This window comes from Garra rufa, chromosome 18, assembly GCF_049309525.1.
Source record: "Garra rufa chromosome 18, GarRuf1.0, whole genome shotgun sequence".
Taxonomy (NCBI): domain Eukaryota; kingdom Metazoa; phylum Chordata; class Actinopteri; order Cypriniformes; family Cyprinidae; genus Garra; species Garra rufa.
In genome coordinates this window covers 33,229,362-33,249,361 of record NC_133378.1, presented here as the reverse complement: position 1 = coordinate 33,249,361, position 20,000 = coordinate 33,229,362, and the positions used below count along the sequence as shown (strand labels likewise).

At 36.8% G+C, this 20,000-nt stretch overlaps 2 protein-coding genes across 3 annotated transcripts in view; both read right to left on the bottom strand.

Moving 5' to 3' along the window:
- hoxc3a (homeobox C3a) overlaps nucleotides 1-20,000 on the bottom strand; it is a 38,393-nt gene that overhangs the window by 722 nt on the left and 17,671 nt on the right. The window contains exons 2-5 of one of the 2 annotated variants that reach the window (XM_073823363.1): nucleotides 19,922-19,973; nucleotides 2,725-2,894; nucleotides 2,257-2,533; nucleotides 1-665 (exon numbers count right to left, since the gene is read on the bottom strand). The exon at nucleotides 1-665 is cut by the window's left edge and continues 718 nt beyond it. In XM_073823363.1, the coding sequence (XP_073679464.1) occupies nucleotides 277-665; nucleotides 2,257-2,470 (603 nt within the window). In that variant the 5' untranslated portion in view covers nucleotides 2,471-2,533; nucleotides 2,725-2,894; nucleotides 19,922-19,973 and the 3' untranslated portion in view covers nucleotides 1-276. Of the gene's footprint in view, nucleotides 666-2,256; nucleotides 2,690-2,724; nucleotides 2,895-19,921; nucleotides 19,974-20,000 lie in introns of those variants that run through there. The other variant, XM_073823362.1, reaches the window with a different exon arrangement.
- On the bottom strand, nucleotides 14,307-16,274 carry hoxc4a (homeobox C4a). Its single transcript, XM_073823309.1, has 2 exons — nucleotides 15,762-16,274; nucleotides 14,307-15,242 (listed from the first exon to the last, which is right to left on the bottom strand). Exons 1-2 carry the CDS (start codon nucleotides 16,192-16,194, stop codon nucleotides 14,869-14,871), a joined length of 807 nt encoding a protein of 268 aa, XP_073679410.1. The 5' UTR covers nucleotides 16,195-16,274; the 3' UTR covers nucleotides 14,307-14,868.

Sequence of the window (20,000 nt, the reverse complement as noted above, 5' to 3'; positions counted from 1 at the left end):
TGTAATCTGGTTCAGAGCAAACTTGGCTATTGAACTTAAATTTTCATGTAGGGCCAATAAATTTTCAATTTCCTTAAATATAAATCATGTCAGAAAGAGTTATAATGGGGGAAATAACTGGTCAGTGACAGGTACAGGTGCATATTTTGTGGACAATTTGTGTTTCACTTCAGTTCTTTAATTCAGTCATTTCCTTCACTGATGTGAATCATGTTTTAGTGCTGACAGCTGGATACTGAAAGCTGAAGACCCGTGGTTGTTGGACTTCCTGTAGTTTCACCAGTGGCTCATTGAAAAGTTCATACCAGACATTGATGGTCTCTCGTAGCAGTATTGGAATTTTAATGGCACTGGGGGGTCCACTGTGCTGCTGCTGCTAATCACAAAGGGCTGGTTACCTGTTTCCAGGTAGGCGTAAGAAGACTTTGACTTTTCCTTGTGATCTTTTTTATACTTCATACGACGGTTTTGGAACCAGATTTTAATCTGGCGGTCAGTGAGTTTCAGAAGCGCAGCCATTTCAAGTCTCCGGTTGCGGCACAGGTAAGCGCTGAAGTGAAACTCCTTCTCCAGCTCGAGCAGCTGGGAGGAGGTGAACGCTGCACGTGCCCGTTTACTGTTAGAACAGCCGCCATCCTGTACTGCACTGCTGTACCTGGAATCACCTGGAAAACATGCAGAATTATAGAAGTGTTAAGTACATCAGGTCTAAGATCTGTCAAACACAGACTAATACTCAGGTTTAGACAGTGAACAGAACTCTCATCCCAAATGATTAACCATGTTGCATAGCCAGAGCCAAATCTCTCTGATGCCTAAACTTTGATGATGAAAATGTAGCATGACATCCTTGAATATGCTCAGCAGCGAGTTTAAACCCCCAGTGACAAATTAGTGTACTGAGAATCCAGTGCACTGTCTGTGGGCAGACTACTGTTGGTAGACTAATCACTAAGTTAATTATCCATTTCATATGATTTCTACTGTGGTTAGATTCCTAATGATTTGTGTGTGGATTGTCCTTCTTATCAACAAATGCTCTTCAAGATGTGGCCTAATGCCATATTTATATAACAGCATATATAAGCTGATAATCACCATCTCATTAATTGTTGTATATGTTTGGAGAATGTATTCAGTAGTGTGCACGATTTTGCTTAGGTTAAAACAAGCGAAGCAGTCTTATCTGCATGACCCAGAAAAGCATAGCCTCAGATAATATAAAAATTTCACTGTAGACTTTTTTTTTATTATTCTGCTCCTTAGTAAAAGTTTAAACTTAATCAAGTTCACAGAACAACTGGCTGTCTCTAGAAAATATTACTTTTCTTAGATGTTCTCCTCTTTTTCCCTTTTATCCAGCTTATGCATTTTTAACTTGAGAGACATATTTTCACACAGTACTGTTAGACAACATGAAATCCCTGTATCTAAAATATATACATTATGAGCAACAAGCATAGTCATGTGTTCACATTCATCTTAATAGACTGGACTGATGAAAAATATTTCTGACCCTGGATCACAAAACCAGTCTTATATTTGTAGCAATAGCCAAAATACAATGTATGGGTCAAAATGATCAATTTTTCTTTTATGACAAAAATCATTAGGATATTAAATAAAGATCATGTTCCATAAAGATATTTTGTACATTTTCTTTATGAAGTTAATTTTTTGATTAGTAATCGGCATTGCTAAGAACCTAATTTGGACAACTTTATAGGTGATTTTCTCAAATTTTGATTTTTTTTGCACCCTCTGATCCCAGATTTGCAAATAGGTGTATCTCGGCCAAACACTGTCCTATCCTTACAAACCATGCATCAATTTCCGCTTTTAGATTATATATATTTAAACACTATTGACCCCTATGACTGGTTTTATGGTTTAGGGTCACATTTGATTTAATTACCTTAAATGTACATAATGAAACTTCTTAAAATTCTTACAATGATGTACTGGAAATAAACAATCTTTATTAGTCAAGATTGAAATTTTGCTTGTAATTAGGGGTTCATTTTCCATTTAAGAAGAAACGAAAACACTAATAATTGATTAATAACTGTGGTTCTCAATTATGTCAGTCATTGACATCAGTGTCTAAGTGACAAATCACATTAACACAGAACCAAAATCTGACCCAGCTGTTATTCATTATCGACCAAAATATGACTGACTGATTAGATTAAGTGGGTATTTCTAAGCAATACACATCAATATACCTCATTTGCTCGGAAAATCGAGTTCTCTCACCTGATTCCATGACGTTAATGGAGCTGAAACGTATAGGTGTCTCTCTCATCCAAGGGTACTTCTTGGTTGAAAAGCAGGAAGTTGACAGCTTATACCCCTCGTCGCTTTCCGTTGCATTTGCCTGGTCCAAAGAGTTTGTCGTTTCATTCGTGGAGTGGTTGACACCAGCGCAGGATGAATAGGGATGTTGAGAGAGTTTCTGGAAGTTCCACATATGGCCTTCATAATGTTTTGATGAATTTTCTTCAGCATGTTGTCTCCACGCAGAACTGCTCTCCTGCAGAGCACAAGGGGAGAAATGTTGCTCCATAGAACAAACATGAGATTTATTGCAACATATCTTGTTCAAGTAAGCATTGTTAATATGAAATTCGTGAAACGAATTATTGTGCATCTTTAATTGCCCTGATCACTCCGGAAGGAAAATTGATCACACAAGGTGTAGGAAAGACATAAAAGTACACTCACTGCCGTCTTTAATTGTTTTCCAACAAGGGTAAACAATGTAGTCACGTGATGGCCTCCTCCAATAGCCTGGCGCACTGGCTGTTTGAGTTGTAAAGTGCTCGAAAGCAACCAAACGAGGATTCCGTTTTCCTTCGCATTCTTCTGCTATTTTGCAAGTTCGAATGATTATCCTGTGGACAGACGAAAAGCCATGAGCAGGGCTTATACATTACCCTGTTACCGTGCTGACAGAGTTGAGATAGCGTGATTTGGGAGGTGGGAGGGAGAAAGAGACCCATTTGGACAGAGAAAAGACATGCATGTCTGGGATCGCGTCTCCTTAGTTTTGCCACAACGGATTGCAGAATACAGACTTCATTTCCGTGATAACGCTTTGTAATACAATGTTTGAAACCTTGACTGACTTTTCAGTCCTCTTGTGGTAGGTATTAAAAATAATCGACTTATTTGCCTTATAGTTTAATAATTGTTTCTGTAACGCTTTACAGTTGTGACAACAGCTCCATACATGTATTGATATTTTAAAATAGCCTATTTTTTTCCCAAATCTTCCTAATCTTTTGTAAAACAGCCATGTGGATGTTTAGCAGTGTTTTTTATTAATAAAGTATTTCAGTAACATACACTGTGTGTCTTTGTCCATCGTCATGTTTTGTAAAAAGTAAACAACGTTTCTAAGATGTAAAAGAATAAATGCCACACACGTTAAATGGATCTGTCGAATACTACTGGCGTTTCTATACAATTTCCTTCCGCGTTTTGAGATTTCTGCTCATTTTTACCTGGTGAAAAAGACATCCAGAGAATCAATGGGTGTGGTCAAACAAAGGGATTTTGATTGTCAGTGCTGTACTGACAATGGATGTCAAAAATAATGTTAATGAAATGATAGAGATTCGTTTTCCAATTAACTGGCAGTGTAAGAAAATACTCGCTAAGATGGCTATTCGCTAGTCTTGGTAACCGAAGAAATACGTTCAAGTTCATCGTCTGTAAAAAGAATCGCATCGTCTACTATTTAAAACAACGTCCTGATGAACAAAGAGCGGGAACAGCCCGGATTCGGCGTAAACACGACATTTTAGGGCAATGGTTAAGTTTTTAGAAACTTGTTGGAGTCGGGTAACTTGTTGTTTTTAAAGTCATTTTAAATAATTGATCACAAAACCTTCGCAACAGAATTAGCCTTTGTCCTCTGACGTCATAAAGCTAAGCTAGTGGAGGGAAGAGGGTCAGAACGTTATTTAGCGCTCAACCTGTCCAGATCGCTGTTTTTCCCAGACACCTATCGACACGGCAGGATTCGTTTTTAGCCGATTGCTAATTAAAACGACTGCTTGCCGATAAGGTTATACATAAAGCAGTCACGTTGAAGTAAGCTAGTATCCCCAGTCTGAAATGAACATAAAAGACATCACCCTTACTTTACATAGGCTGTGGACAGCGGTTGTCTCGCACTAGTGATTAATTGTGCACAAGGACTGAAATCCAAGGACTAGTCCCTTTTCATTTACTCTCCACAGTGTCTTGTTTGAGTATTTACTCACACTCAGTACTGTCAATAACATGTCTAACGTATTTTCGAAGACAAAGACTGATAGCCTCAACGATTCACTCTCTGTCTCTTGCAGGTTTTTTTTTTTTTTTCCAAAAAAAGGTAATGTTTATAATAATACACAGCTGAGTTTCTGAGGCGCAAAGAAAGGCCTGCCAATATGGGCAGGTATGTTTTTGAATAATGGTCGTCTCAGTGCTCACACATATTAAGATATCTTTGGACTGCACTAAACAATGACGTGTAAAATGGTTGTCAAAATGACAGCAATTTATAAGCCTTGTATTTAATTTCGGATGGTTTAACTAGTCAAATCATAACCATTCATATACTGTTTATTAAAGAAGAATATCAAGGAGCCATGGGGCTATCCTCTTCGGTTGTATGGCTAAAATCAATCTTTTTCTAAAAACGATTTGTTATTTTGAGTTCAGTGAATTGCTGTCACAAGCCTTGTCAAATAGAAGCATTCACTATGCATATTACAAGTCCGGCTTCTGCCGAGCTGCAGCGCTATTAACATGAAATATTACTGCGCCCGAGAGTGCAAGGAATGCAAGTGTACTCATTCCATAACCACATATGAATTAGACATTCAATAAATGCTATTTAAACAATTTCGAAGCATTTTTTATTTTATTACTATTAATATTTTTCGAAGTGGTGGTGGAGGCTATAGGGGATTTTTATTATTATTCTGCAGGTTTTATGCTCCCCCTTGTACCTTTCCTATATTTCAAACTCTTCCCTTATTGTTTGAAAGTCGCCTGTGATCTTGGGAATTTTCTAATTAAAGTAAGTTTGTTCCCTTGTCTCATGCCGCTGGGTCCATTCACTAAATCTGAAAAGGAATCTTTGATGTAGTGGCTCAGCAAGACCATAACTCAGCGCCTCCGCCGGTACACTACAATTCTCAGTGAACTCTGTTTGAACCATGTTGCTGGCAATAAATCATTTTTCTTTCTCTCACAAAAGCGCGCCGGTCGCTCTGGGTGTCAACCCTTTTATAATTCCTCCCTACCTTCTGCGCTCTTGTGGTTGCTGACACAAACAGCTGCATAAAACATCGATAATAACATCGCTTTAACCATTTCATGCAAAAACAGGCTCTCTGAGGAGGATAAAAACGGCAATGAGGCAAATGTTGGAAATAATAAACAAATTAATGGAATGCACAAAGGGCCGTTGCATACAGCTGTCTGTTGCTTTCCCTGCCATAACTCTAACGCTTGAGAACATAACCTAAAATTTTGGAGGAAAAACAATTAGTTTAAAACTTCGTATTGGGGGGTAAAATACTTTTTAACAAATATCGATACGGTGTAAATAGTTATTTCTTCCTTTCTTGCATTTCATAAAATCCTAATCTTTTTATTGTTTCTGCACAACGCAGTGGATTTAATTTTTTAGGCATAGAACAGATAGGTGAGTAAATCCAGGAAACGGTTTTAATGAACAGAGGATGTTGTTGGTTACAACGATGCATACAAATGGCCTGTCTCTGAAGAGCAAAGACTAGATTTATATCTTCGGTGCCCTGCGTTGCTGTAAACTAAATAGAACGATTGAAATTTAGAGAGATCCCTCTTAAGAATTCCTGAAACTTTGAAACGAGGTCGACTGCATATTGTTTCTATAGTCTTACTGTAAAGTGCAACAGTGTCATGAAAGATGAATTCAGTCCATTATTAAATAATATGCAATATTAGGAAACTAAAATATGAATACATTTCACACGTGGTACAATTTCCATAAAGTTACCTTGTTGGCAGTGATTTCAGGTTAACTTCATAACTTCCTCGCACCTGTGCCACATTTAGTACACTTTTGTATTCTGCAAAAATAAAATAATACTACCTGCTACTTCATATGTCTAGAACTTTTATTTGCGTTTATGTTGTAATGCATATTATCATATTTTACTTCTAAAGTTTCCATTGCGTTTTATCTAAACACCTCATAAAAGATTACCCAAAAGTGATTGGACTTTGTTGCTCCTAAGCTAAAGTTGTCCAGTTTTGCAAAGATAGTTTCATGTTTTATTTTTAACGTTTTCATTGCGTTTTATCTAACCCTCTTATGAATCATTGTCTAAAAGACTTCTTTGTTCCTTCCAAGCTAAAGTATTCCGATTTTGTAAGGGTTTAATAGTCAGTGTCTTTAATTTTCAACAGCATTTAACACGCTAGAAATTATTTTCTGTGCCAGCAGAACATGCCTATTTGAACCACTCGCCATATTGTACAGAAAACGTTAATCTACGAATGCCATTTCTCTATAGAAAAGATGACATTAATCATTGCGGCGCAGCAGCACGTCTAGTGACCTCCTCATGACCGCATATGTTTAGACACATTGCAGACACCCCGGAGGACTGGACAAAAGCCTCAATACACAATTGTACATCTATACCGTGACACTGGGAACTTCTCAGTTGCAGCAAGGGAGTCTTTATTTTAGGCTACAAGGGTATGTCAACCAGTGTGACATGAGTGAATATAACGCACTGAATTTAGTGCTATTTATTTAATGTTTGTTTGTTAACTTGTGCAGCTTGGTGAGCTCTAAAAAGGTTTGCTTTGGAAACGTGCCATGGGACCTGTAATGATGTCTGTGTTTTAAGATGAGGAAAGATGAACTCTTACATTAATTTCTCCACCTCCTCAGTAGCTTTTATAAACGTTTACTTGAGATAAGGAAGACTGAGAGAGAGAATAAGGGAAATAGAGAGAAACGGAGATGCTCACAGGTGGCCCTTCATCCATATGACGACCATTTTCAGCATTCCTAACAAACTGCCCCTGTGCCATAACACCCGGAATTCTTCATTGTAATGAGACTTTATAGACAGACGCTGGGTAAAAGACTACAGGTTAATTCGATAAAAACAGGTTATGCATTGTAGCTTCAATCGGTAACTCGGTAAAATCAGGAACTTTTAGAGATAATGGATGTTCTACTATTCAGCGAGCGACTCTCTTAGGTTGTTGCCTGGCAACTTGAACCGATCACAAGATCACTCATCTCTTTCATCAGACACTTATCTGTCTTGCCTTCAGTAATTCAGGAAGAAATGAAAACATATATTGTTTTTTCACAAATAAAAACGGTATCACGTTGTTAAAATTATGTAAATTCTAAAATAAAAATTACGCCTTGCGTTTTTTAATTTTAATTATTATTTAGCTTTTACTGCCAAGCAACGACTCTTTTCAAGCCAGCAAACAGATTGTTACGTATAATTTGCTTGGCAGCCGGACCAAAGATAAACTAAAAGTCGAAACTTTCACCAGTAACAACATAACTTGTCTCCACAGCACGAAAAAAAAAAAAATGCGTTAATACTAGAAATTGCATTTTGACGTTAAAAAAAATAAACGTGTTTTTCACTTGCCAATTGGGTAGTTGTTGTTTATTTGGTAACACGGTATTCTGTGTGAATATTTAATTAACTAATTAGCTTTTGCATGTTGATTAAATAAAAGTATCCTGGTATGAAAGTCACATTATGGAAAGTGGACGCAACTGAGTTGAGCTGTAATTTTGCTCTTGTCCTGCAGGTGACTTCTTGACTTTTCACGACGCAAGTGCTCCGATTTCTTCAGAACACTGGTCGATTTATGTGCTACTATTTACAATGCGTTGGGGAAACAGGCCGTGACTCTAAGATGATTCGTAAGATCGTTTTACGATCTATTTAAGCATACGATGCTTTTGGGAAACCCCAAAACGAGCCCAAGACTTTTATCATTTAAAGGTGTTTCTGCATTTACCACTTAGGCTTGTTTGCTTAACACTTAATCAGAAGTTAAGGCGTGTTCTCAATTAGCACATGGTCACTCAAAGTTTATAGGCTAGCTAATGGATTTTTGGTCTCAGCATGCTTTGCGTGTGAGTGTTGTTTAATGTGTTTTTAATATATAAAGTCAAACCAAAATTTATTTAGACACCTTCAACATTTCTCACATTTTCAGTGAGTTTAGTTTAGAAAATGTAATAAAAATTGACAAGAACTGTTTAAAATCATCTTGATAATGTCAGATAACTTTGATAGAAAGGTATGTAATTGATTACAATCCATCCAATACTTGACCAATGTTGACCAATTACCAAGCAATGCTTAATTTTGTTCAGTTTCTGGTGTAAAAAGGTCGCATTAGCAATTAAAGAAAAAAACACTTAAGCTAGACATGATCAGGTCAAAGTGTCTGAATAATTTTTGGTCCCAAATGTTGATCAATTTTACTGGCAGTCCACTGTTTGACGAATTTTTTGGTTATAATATGTCACAGTTTACTTTATTTTGCTATCCTCACTAACATAAATGAACTATAGTGTCCTGCACCTATTAGTAAAAAAAAATATATCTCGTGTCTGAATAATTTTTGGTGTGACTGTATATATTTGAGTGCATAGTTCCTGATGTTTAAAAAGTGACTGAGCTATGTTTACCTTTCGATTGTGTTTTTTAGATTCTTTCAATCATTTTTTTTTTACTCAAATAAAACAAGTTATTTAAATTTTGTCCCATGAAGTACAATTTGACAAATATTTTGTTACATCATTTTCCCCTCCGGTTTCTGCCAAGTATTTGTTTTTAACAATTTTATAACAATTTAGTTTTTCTCTGTCGTGTGTCCCCTATATCGGTCCGCTTTAGTTTGGGTGGCCATTAGGCATTGCATTTGGGGTCATATTGAGTGTAAGGGTTAAGGGGCAAGACATCAGAACAAAGATTATGGAGATTGTTGAGTGCAATGCAGACACTATTCTTCGCTCAAGCTCTTCGTTTTGCATAAAACGTGGGGGGAAAAGCACGAAATGTGCAAACGTCAAAGGCATGGTTAGACTCTTACATAGGACACTTATCTCTGGAACAAGAGCTGTATTTATGTATTTCATGCGTCGAGCGGATATTCAGTGTTAGGACTGCCACATTTCTGGAAAATAACATGGTGACCCCCGATTCAACTCTGAGCCTTTCTGTGTCGTTCACCACAGCTCAGTTTACACAGAGGACCTCGTAACAATGCTAAGAGCCTACACCTTTCATCACTAACTTAATTGCTTTGAGAAGACACTTATCTTATAAAAAGAGCTGACAAAAATGCATTTTAGAATAAAAAGCAAAACTAACAATGCCTTCAGTACTTCACAGAACAACGTGGGTCCGTCTTATAATGCTAATTTCTTATTGTTCATTTATGGAAGTTTTTTTTAAATAAATTATGAAAGATGTATATTATAACGTGGCTGATCATATTTTTTTTCTGTACAAAAAAAGCACAATGATTATGGAAATTAGAACAGGTAAATCAATGGGCAAGGCAAAAGATTCGCTCAAATATATACAAAGTGGTGCGCTGTAAAAACTTAATTTAAATATACAAGCCAACGACAAGGCAAACAGTCCAATTCACACAGATGACTTGTTACTAGTTGTTGACTGCTCAGCTGTTCTCACAATAATTGTATGTCATGTGGAGTAATAACCATGGTGGAACTTGTATGCCTTAACGGGTCAGTGTCAGGTCCATATAAACACACGCAAAGTGCAGTTCTTCACTTCCCATTTAGGTGAGGAGTTGTTTCTGGGTCGGTTGCTCGAAAGCAGATCTTAAGTGCTATGTAAGTGCTATGCCACTTTAAAATTAAACTATGTTCCACGAAAGCCTCGTTACCTGAGTATTAGGTAAATACGTTCGTAGATTAACGAGAACTTAAAACCAGTCGTCGAGAGTAGCATGCAATGTAAAGAGAACTCTTCCCATTTCGCCCTAGTTAACAGGATAAAAACACTGACAAAATATAAAAAATGTGCATTACTGTGCAACTGCAAACACTTCAAAAGTCAGTATGAACAGATAATAAAAGCAAAAATAATTGTAACTGTAGTCAGGGGGAAAATCATTTCTACAGACTAATTTAGATCTACAAACAAAAAATTTCAATATTAGGTAATGTATATATGTCTATGGAGACTGTATTTCGTAAAAAGTGAATTTGCGACCACAGTTGTGTTTAACAATAAAATAATGCATGTCTGATAAAGCGCTTGGTAAATGCGCGTTTCTGCAGACAGGTGATCTTCTTGCTCTTCCTGCTTGTCTCTTCCTCCTCTTCTCCCTACAAGGGCAGGTTCAAAAGCCTAAGCACAACAGTTTTCGTGCAGCGTGCCACTCACTTCTTGTATTGCAGGGCAAACCCCTCAATCATCTTTTTGATTTATGGACGCATACAAAGAAATGTCCACCTCCCTATACGGTACAGTTCACTACAGTGCGGATGGGGCCGTGGCCGTAATTGTAGCCCTACACTGTGTCCTTCTATGATTTTTATGGCTAACAAATGGCGTTATAGGTTAACCACTGCCATCGTATGTTATAATGCTTACATTGAATTATATTTTAATTACTGAATTGTTTACTGAATTCTTATAAGTAAATATTATATAATATAATTGTACAACATTATATAAGTACATATAAAGCCTACATATGTGCGAATAATAATCACTCTAAATTCTTATAAATATTAAATAATTTTATATATAAGCATTTTTTTAAATAAATTCTGTATTTTTTTCTTAACTTACAGCAAATGGAGAATAGGACAACAACAAACTGCTTTTGTAGTAGGCTTTTTGTCATATAAGGTTGTAATTTAAAGTTGTATTTATGTTTTATTTTATAACAAACGACCTATGTGCTGGTTTTGGGAACGGTACACCACCATCATTAAATAATGTACGACATAAGCGAAGACGATCTTTAGAGGGTGATTTGTAACTTTATTGGAAAACAGGGCTGGCGCCATGTTGTTCATCCTGCATAAATTAAAGTTTTTTGGGATCAATTATGAGGTATTGGAGAAGGCCTACTGTTTTTGCAACCATCGATGCATTTCTTAAACGGCGTCGTGAAATATTGTGGGAAAATGCCTAATATAATACTGTCCTAATAAATTGAAAATATTTAGAAAAGTTAACATATATGTGATTATTTGTACTTGTCACCTAATTAGACTACATCTTATTTATCAGCAAAATAAAATAATATTAGAAGCACTGCAACACTAAAGATCACTATAATGTGACTAAAGATATCTATATTAAAAGTTTATTTTAACGTAACCTTTTTGATATTAATCACATAGTGTTTTCTGCAAGTAATATGTTCTAAGGAGTCATCCTTGTAAGAAAAAAAGAAAAAGTTAGGTCTAGTAGCCTATATTTGCTTCATGTGGCAACTTCTAAATCAGCTGGCTTTATTGAAGTAAAAAAAAGAATATTTAATACGGCTGAATTAAACACTAAATTCGTTTACACCCGTAATAGTTATTTTAAGGGTTAAATCACGCAGAAGGTGCATCTGTGCGCTTTTTACAGTGTGTGAATATCTTTTAAAATAAATATTTATACATGCAAAAAATAAACTTGTGTGAAAGTTTATTGGCTGGCAAGCAGCCACAACACATGCGATGACTTCATATACGTATCTCCTGTCACCTAAACAATACAGTTTGTTTGGTTTATGAATGTAAATATTAGTTTAGCACAACTGAAGTCATGCGTGATTTATGTGTTATCCTTTTTTCTTTTAAAATTCTTTTTCTTAACAGAAAAGCTGCGTTACATCTGCCGTGGAATGTCAGAAATCTATCAAACAATGTTAGTCAGTCAGCATTATGAGAAAAAGGATTCTCAAAAATTTCACTGCTGTTCGTTTCACGAAAACAGTTTTTTATGTGTTTTTAAAAGTGGCCATGCCTGTTTGACTGACAAAACTTGCTATTAAAACTTGATATATTTAATAGTCAATACAAAATATATATTTGTACACATGGCTAAATGTTTTTTAAATCACATTTAGGTAAAGGTAGAAACATTATTTAGAGACTGACCAGCACTACACCAGCAGCTAGAAAATGGATGCCCCTTAAAAAAAAGTTACAAGGTCGCACGCTAAAGAAGAGCCTTGTCCTAGAGTTCACCGATCTCGTAGGTCATACGGTGCAAAGCAACAAAGGGAGGAACACATTCAGATGTCCTTCTTCTATTGGCACATCAATATAACCAAAAACCCACAATGAAAGCAAGAGCACCGGTGGAACCCCAGGAAGCCTGTGAGGGTGCACACAGAAGGTACACGTTGAGAGAGCCAGTGGGGTCAAGGGGTGGGAGAGGTCGGCCGACCCGGCTGAAACGAAACTAATGGGACAGAAAATGTGTCCCCAAATTGAACTCGACTTTTCTTAGTAGCCACAAACTTCAATAAAGTACCTTTTCAGCCTCGCGACATGGAGGCGACAGCCTCTCGAAAGAGGCTGCCGGGATGCTACGATTTAGGCGTGCACATTCATTTCTCTCTGCTGTTCAGTCACATAATGGTCTCTGAATGCAGTTGTGCACCTACTCTTTTCAAGTGCCTTTCCAAAGTCACGGCCAGGCTGAGACGCTGGCCAGCTTTCTTCTCATTTGGGTTTGGACAAACTATCCCCTGAAACATATTTTGCAGTGACGCTTTTGTGCACTATTTAGTGCCTGTACAACTTAATACATTATAAGTACAATTGACTATTGCTGCCGGACTTGATTGATGGTCTAAAATGACTCACTCCTTTGTGCTTCTCAGCCCCCCACTTAGCAAGCCGTTGTGTAATTTTCATTCAAGTCAGGCCGATTTACAATTAATCAAACACATTCCTTATTTTCTGTACATGTTTTTTTCTTCGAGAACTGATATCAATAGAGACGCTAAGTGTTCTAATATTTAAATTTTAATATATTCTTGTGCATTTAGAAAAAAAAGAAAAAACGTCACAATAGAATTTCAACTTATTTGCATGTGGGAGCGTTCTGTGCAGCATTGTAACTGGCAAGGCCACTGCGTGCAGATTTTGGTCCTGTGTGTCTAGCTCTTGAGTATCTGCTCGGCGATGACGTTGCTTTGAACACTATCTAGCGCCACTTTTTAAAAATAACAATATGGCACACAAAGAGGAGTGGCCTGAATCAGAACTTTCAAAAACCTAGGTACTAGGATTCTATTTCACAACATGCTAATTGCTTCTTTAAAAAAATAACAATATGGACATAGCTTAACGATTTCACAGCTTTTGCCTGTTTACATTGGAATTTTATCCCATAACGTATTTTTGCAGTCGTGTTTAGCAACGGTTATTTTGTAAAAAAAACAAAAACAAAAAAAAAATAATACTATATTGCACCTGAATATATCGAGATAATTAGCATTTAAATACTAACGAATTTCAAATTATTTCTGTTTAAACAAGCACTATGCACATTTAAAAAATAATTCCATTAAGCCCATAATATGTTAGACCTATTTTACGTTTTGAATATCTACCCTTTTATACAGTTTAAATTGTCCATGAAATAAGACGAATTGTTGACTTGAATTTGTTTCTCAGCTTGATAACGCTTGAAATCAATAGTGGGAAAAAAGAAGCAGTGCAGGACATTTTTGAATACTGGAATTGATTTTTAGATACATTTTCAGCCATGTTGAAAACAGTAATGAATAATAACAAGCCATCCTGTGGAATGAAGAGCGATAAGGTCCCTACCAAAAAGGCCTGAATTTTGTGCCATGTTCCAGGAATACGTGAGAAAGTGATGGGGACACAACCCATGCTAACCCATACACAAACCGACCGCTCAAATATCAAAGACTGCGTTGTAGATATTAGAGATGGTATGGCTAATTAATTTTTTGTAAGAACGAATGCTACAACACCACGAAGATTTTTAAATGCACTGATAACGTGGTTTTACTTTTGGGCCTACATTTGCATATTCAGCTGACTACTAACATCTCTGCATCCCCTGTTAAAATTTACAGAAATATTTTCGCTATTTATGTGCGTAAATTTAATCTACATTGCATATTAATAAAAGTCACTCAAGTCTAGGTAAAACTAATAGACACTTACGTTTTATTGACCAATATAATTAGCACAAATACACTAAACTGGTTTTATTGCATCTTACAACAATCTGCTGTTAATAGCCTAAACACAACGCCATCACAACAAAAACTAAATGATAATTTAAAATCTTAACCTTTCCATACGACAGATAACCCACAGCATGATTTACATTAAAAGAAAACAAAGACGTTTAAGATCTTCTTTTTTTTCTATCGATACCCACGATAGTGTTTTTCATTTACAGTACAAAAAAAAAAAAAAAAACTGTACCAGCTCTCTCAAGTGAGAAATAAATAGATTCGTTGTGCACTTCACCTTGGCAGCTGGGCAAAGAAAGGCCCGCAAATAACATTTGAATAAAATGTCCATATCCTGCTTCGTCCAAAACATTTCTCTTGGAAAAAAACAAAAACAAACAAACATCATATTGATTCAGTTTTAGATAAATTAAACCCTGTTTCGCGTAAAAAATAATCCATAGGTATTCGCAATAATCCATGCTATATAACATGCATTTTATATAACTGTGGACTTAAAGGAACCCCCTTTACGCACAAGATACCTACGAAAACAAAATATATTATATTTTATAAATAATCAGTCATTTGATCTTCCCCTGTCTCCTCGAAATAGTTCTCTTATAACCTTGTAATATCCTCGCCACGCTCGGTTCCGGAGAGGTCCTCGGAGGCTGACATGGTGTTAGTGGTGGAAGCTGCCGCCACAACGCCAGCCGATGAGCTTGTGTTGGACCCGGAGGAAATGCCCGTGGAGGAAGAGGATCTGACTTTGGTGTTTGGCAGCCTATGGTCTTTTTTCCACTTCATCCTGCGGTTCTGAAACCAAATTTTGATTTGCCTTTCCGAGAGGACCAAGGAATGAGCAATCTCGATACGTCTTCGCCGTGTTAAGTAGCGATTATAGTGGAATTCCTTCTCCAATTCTAAGACTTGCTGGCGAGTGTAAGCAGTTCTAGACCGCTTGGGTTCCGCTCCATTGTAACTAGAGTTGACTGGAAAGAGGAGAAGCAAAGGGAAAGAAAGAAGGAACAGAGCAGAGTAGAAAAGAAAAGAGGCAGCGAGGGAAGGATAGGGTAAACAAGCGTGTCTTTCATTGAGAAATGGTGGCGACAGAGGAAATGAGGGTGGGCTAAAATATCTAAAAGTTAGCTTTCTATAATAAGGCTAAAATCACATTGGACTCAGCACTGAATTATTAATGCAACATTATAAAGCTTAGTTTTGCTCTGGTCCCAGATCTCCCTCACTCTCTCGCACACTCATAACAAGAGAAGCCACATGGTGATACGACTGCCCAGAGTATACCTCGGCTATAAAATTTATGGTGGGTGTAATTACCAATGCCTAGTCGTAAATCCGCCTCAATTGTGCCATTTCAAAGGCTTCTATCCTATCGTAGCAGAGGCTGGCCAGGGGATGAGTGTAAAAAGGAGTGAGGCAGACGGAGAGAGAGAGTTAGGATGAGGGGCGAGCTTTATAGTGCTTAAGAGAAATACGCTCAAGTTGCCTACCGGTGCTGACGTGAATTTTCTTCATCCAGGGGTACACTACGGGTTGTTTGGCAGAGGCTGAGCTGTTGGGATGCTCCGGGGTGGCTTGATTGCAGGCGGACGATGCAGCCGGAGGGGTGGCAGGAGACAGGGGTAACGGTGGGGGCTCACATGAGGCAGATTGCCCTTTTCCGAGCAGGTGCCCCGCGTGAGGCAGTCCATGTCCTCTTTGAGTATCAGGCTCAGGGATGCTTGCACAGTTATACTGACGCTCCTGGTAGCTTGCCCGCGGAGGGTATAACTCCTGGTGGTGATGCTGGTAGCCACTGTCCCTTGCACGGCTGTAATATTCGGGGCTGTGTTCGGGAATGTAGCTATTTTGCGAATATTCCTCGCAAGGAGGAAATTTCGGATCGATGTAGTTAGAGTCCATCAAATACGAGCTCATGATCATTAATTTCTGGAGTGGAAAATAATTTTTCTAGCTTTGTCGTTTTTCTGCTCCATAAAGCCCTCCTACTAGCGAGCAACCCTGTAAAGTTACTTTTACCACGTGATACGATGGCCCAATGGCATGGGGCGATGTAGTCCCCGGATAAGGAACCACAGCTTTCGCAAATATACCTTCAATTTTCCGCCATTGTCCGCGAAGTCTTTCAGTCTCTCTATCCCTCTCTCTCTCTTTCTCTCTCTCTCTCTCTCTCTCTCTCTCTCTTTTTCTCTCTCTCTCTCGCTCTCTCTCTCGCCCTCTCCCCCCCCACCCCCCTTCTCGCTCTCTCACACACTCATACACAATGGCCAAATCTTCTCGAATCATGCCACAGCACCTAGGGATGATTCTCAGTTAACTTGTGCATGTGCTGTTATATATAAGAGTTTCGCTCATTACACTGTTTAAAAAAATAATGTTAATAAATAAATGAAAAAAATAAATCGCATTTAAACTTAAGTAGCGGATAAAATATACAAAAACTACGGCTAATAATTAAACTGGCTCATCCAGTGCTGTTTAACCACAGCAAGTTACTTAACACGCAGGCAGATAAATATATTAGTATTATCTTATTTTCACGTATCTCTGGCCAGTGCAAAGCAGATTTCCTAAATAATGGGCACTTAGTCTTATATGTCGTTATCTATATTATTTACACACTGTTAATGTTAGACCCAAGTGAAACTACGTTACAAATTCTGTTCATACAATTTGCTTATGACTCGACGACTTCACACAAAATGTTTAGGTTGAGAGCAGATTTGGTGTTTAATTAAGCTATAAAGGCTTTAAATCAACCGTTTACAGCGATTGCTGTGCGAATATGAATACTTCATGTTTTCGCTTCCACGTCCTAATTAGGTTTATGTCTTCATGTAGCAGTTCTGTTCATTCAAAGTCCTCTACTTATGATAGTAAGCACACACGTCTTTCATGCAAAGTCACGTGCCTCTGATCGAGACGAATACAAACCCAACTTGGCTTTCGTGGCTTTTACGTCGCCCATGTATTCCTGTAGAGACGTATTTGCGATTTTCATCTTTTGGACACAAATTCGGTTCTACAGGGTACATATAGACGACTACTGACAGGCCTTTCTTCTTATGGAAGTTTTGAAACAAAATTCAACGTACAAAATAAGTCAGGTTAGACTATGACCTCTTCACTATCTTGAATAGGAGTTAAAGCATTTTCTTGTGAGAGGTTTCTGTTTGGCATCTACAATATTTGGTCAGAATTAATATCTGGGGAATTGGTACAATAACATATATTTGGTTTGTAATATTTGTTTGTCATTACTTTAAAACAAAACAATTTACGTATTTTTACGTTTTTAAAATTTTAAAATTTTAAAATTTTCTTTTTAATTTATTTTTCAATTGCTTGAAAAAAAAATGTCAATAAGACTTGACAATCAATAGTGAGACTAACAAACTACTTTATACTTTTTTTAAAGATCGATTTGTAATTATTTTATTTATTTTGAATCACATTTATGCATGTATGTATTTATTTATTTATTTATTTATTTATTTATTTAATTGACACTTAATTTATAAGCCTTTTCACTTGAATGTACACAAAACATTGTTCCATTCACCAAAAACTCTGTTTACGTTATGACAGAATTACTTTAATAAGAAATGTATTTCTTCGTTAAGGTTAAATATGTTTTGACGAGTTCTGATTTTTTTTTTTTTTTTTTTTTTTCAGATTTTCCATATCATATTTTAACGCTCCAATAGGTTGAGTAAATGAAATTGGGAATATAAAAGAAAGAGTGAGTGGGCACGAGAGGGAAAAACGAAAAATAATTTTACTATCAAATTCTATTAAATCTTGAAAACACAGGAGCACCCACTTGCATATTCCGTCTCAAACATGTTGTGCACAAAGCGGACACGTGACAGCACTGATGAAAAATAAGTTTCTTTTGTTCCTTGGGGTTTATTGTGCAAGCTATTACCATATGACCGCCCGGTAACCTGCAAGACCGTGCCTTGCATTTCTCTTCAGTTTAGCTATCTAAACAGGATCAGATACGAAACAAAGTAGAAAAACAGTAAAGAAATAAAAACTTTTTAGAAACCATGTGAGCTATATATAAGCAACAGGAGCCTACATTTTCAAAATTTCAACCCACCAGAGAATAATACGAAATTATTATTCCCCCCTTAAATATATCGAAACCAAACAAACAGACAGGATGTAACTCTCTCACAAATGAAATGCTCGGAAACAGTCGTTTTGCCTTATCTCGAGTCTTTTATTTTACTTCGAGACCCTACAGATGTGATAGGGATTTTTTGTCCACCCCCACCGGCCTGAAAACGCCCCCATCCACCCACTCGGCACTGCTCTAGTGTTGCGGACGCATTTTAATATTAGTTAGACAGCCTGACCCGCATTTCACCCCTCGCGTTCGACTCGTTCCAATAGTTCACTGCCAAGGAGTTATTGATGAGCGAAAAGCGATGAATTCCCTCTGCACATAAATGGCCTCAGATCCTGCACCAGCTCAATAACTAGTTATAATGTAGAGACTTCCAAAAAGCTATAACCGCCGGCGAATTTGCCTGATGATTCATTTGTATATAGGTGATTCCCCCAAGACATAGATAGATAGATAGATAGATAGATAGATAGATAGATAGATAGATAGATAGATAGATAGATAGATAGATAGATAGATAGATAGATAGATAGATAGATAAGGATTCAGTAGAAAACACTATATGTAAGAAGGTGGGATTTTAGATGGAAGGATATGCCAGTTGTTCATAACCAGAATCTATTGTGGGTACGCTTGAACGAATGACATTTTAGGCCTGTATGATATTTAATGTATGCCCTTTGCAATAATTTAGAAGGATTTCATTTTTGGGCGCATTTTTCTTGCCTTAAATATCGAGTCAATTTTAGCTCAAGTGACCTAAGCTGTTCTACAATATCAAGGCCTTACCTATTTTTTATTTATTAACTAATTTTATTATTTATTATTATTAGGTCACTATTATTATTATTTACATTTCGCGGTCGTTTAAAGTGATTTAAGTTTATTTTGTATAATAATGTGCGTTCTTTTGTGTATTTTTTTTTTTATTCTTCAGAAATCATTCATATGATTTTACAGCATTTATTAATTATTTGCGTTGGAATCAGTTTATTATTGTGTTGTTCCTCTGTTCACTGTGAACAAAATGCGTCTTTTATTTATTTGTTATTTGATTTTTATACATTATTTTTAAATTTCTTAATATTAGTTTATATTTATGTATAGTTTACATATTAGGTTATATTTATATTTAGTTTTTTGTTCATTATTATTTTAACAAAACGGAGAGATCGGTTTGTATTTATATTTTAATGCATGTAACTAGTTTTTAATTTGTATTACAATATGCCGTTAGATTGCATCTATTTGACACCTTTGTATGAAAATAAATACAGTGTTTACTTGTAGAAAAACTGTCTAGCCTACATTTAAAAAAAAAAATATAAAGAAAGCTTATTGGCTCAGTAGCACGACAAGCAGCTTAAACTACAGCTCCTTGCCACTAACACATGGGCATATGCTGTAGTTGTTCGCCGCTATTGTCAGGGAACACTGCCCTCTGTGTTTATACGCAGCGAAACAAGATGGGACAAGAATATTACACTAGAACAAGAAAATAACGTTAAGACTTACCAGTGCAACGATGAGGTCCTCCTTGCCCTCACGTTCACAATTTCCTCATGCGCTAAAAAGAAAAAAAGCAATTTAGAAA

Excerpts from the sequence above, each read along its gene's own strand:
- hoxc4a (XM_073823309.1), bottom strand. The coding sequence starts at position 16,194 with ATGATCATGAGCTCGTATTTGATGGACTCTAACTACATCGATCCGAAA. Across the intron at positions 15,243-15,761 it reads GAAAATTCACGTCAGCACCG|TCAACTCTAGTTACAATGGA; the intron begins GTAGGCAACTTG and ends TCCTCTTTCCAG.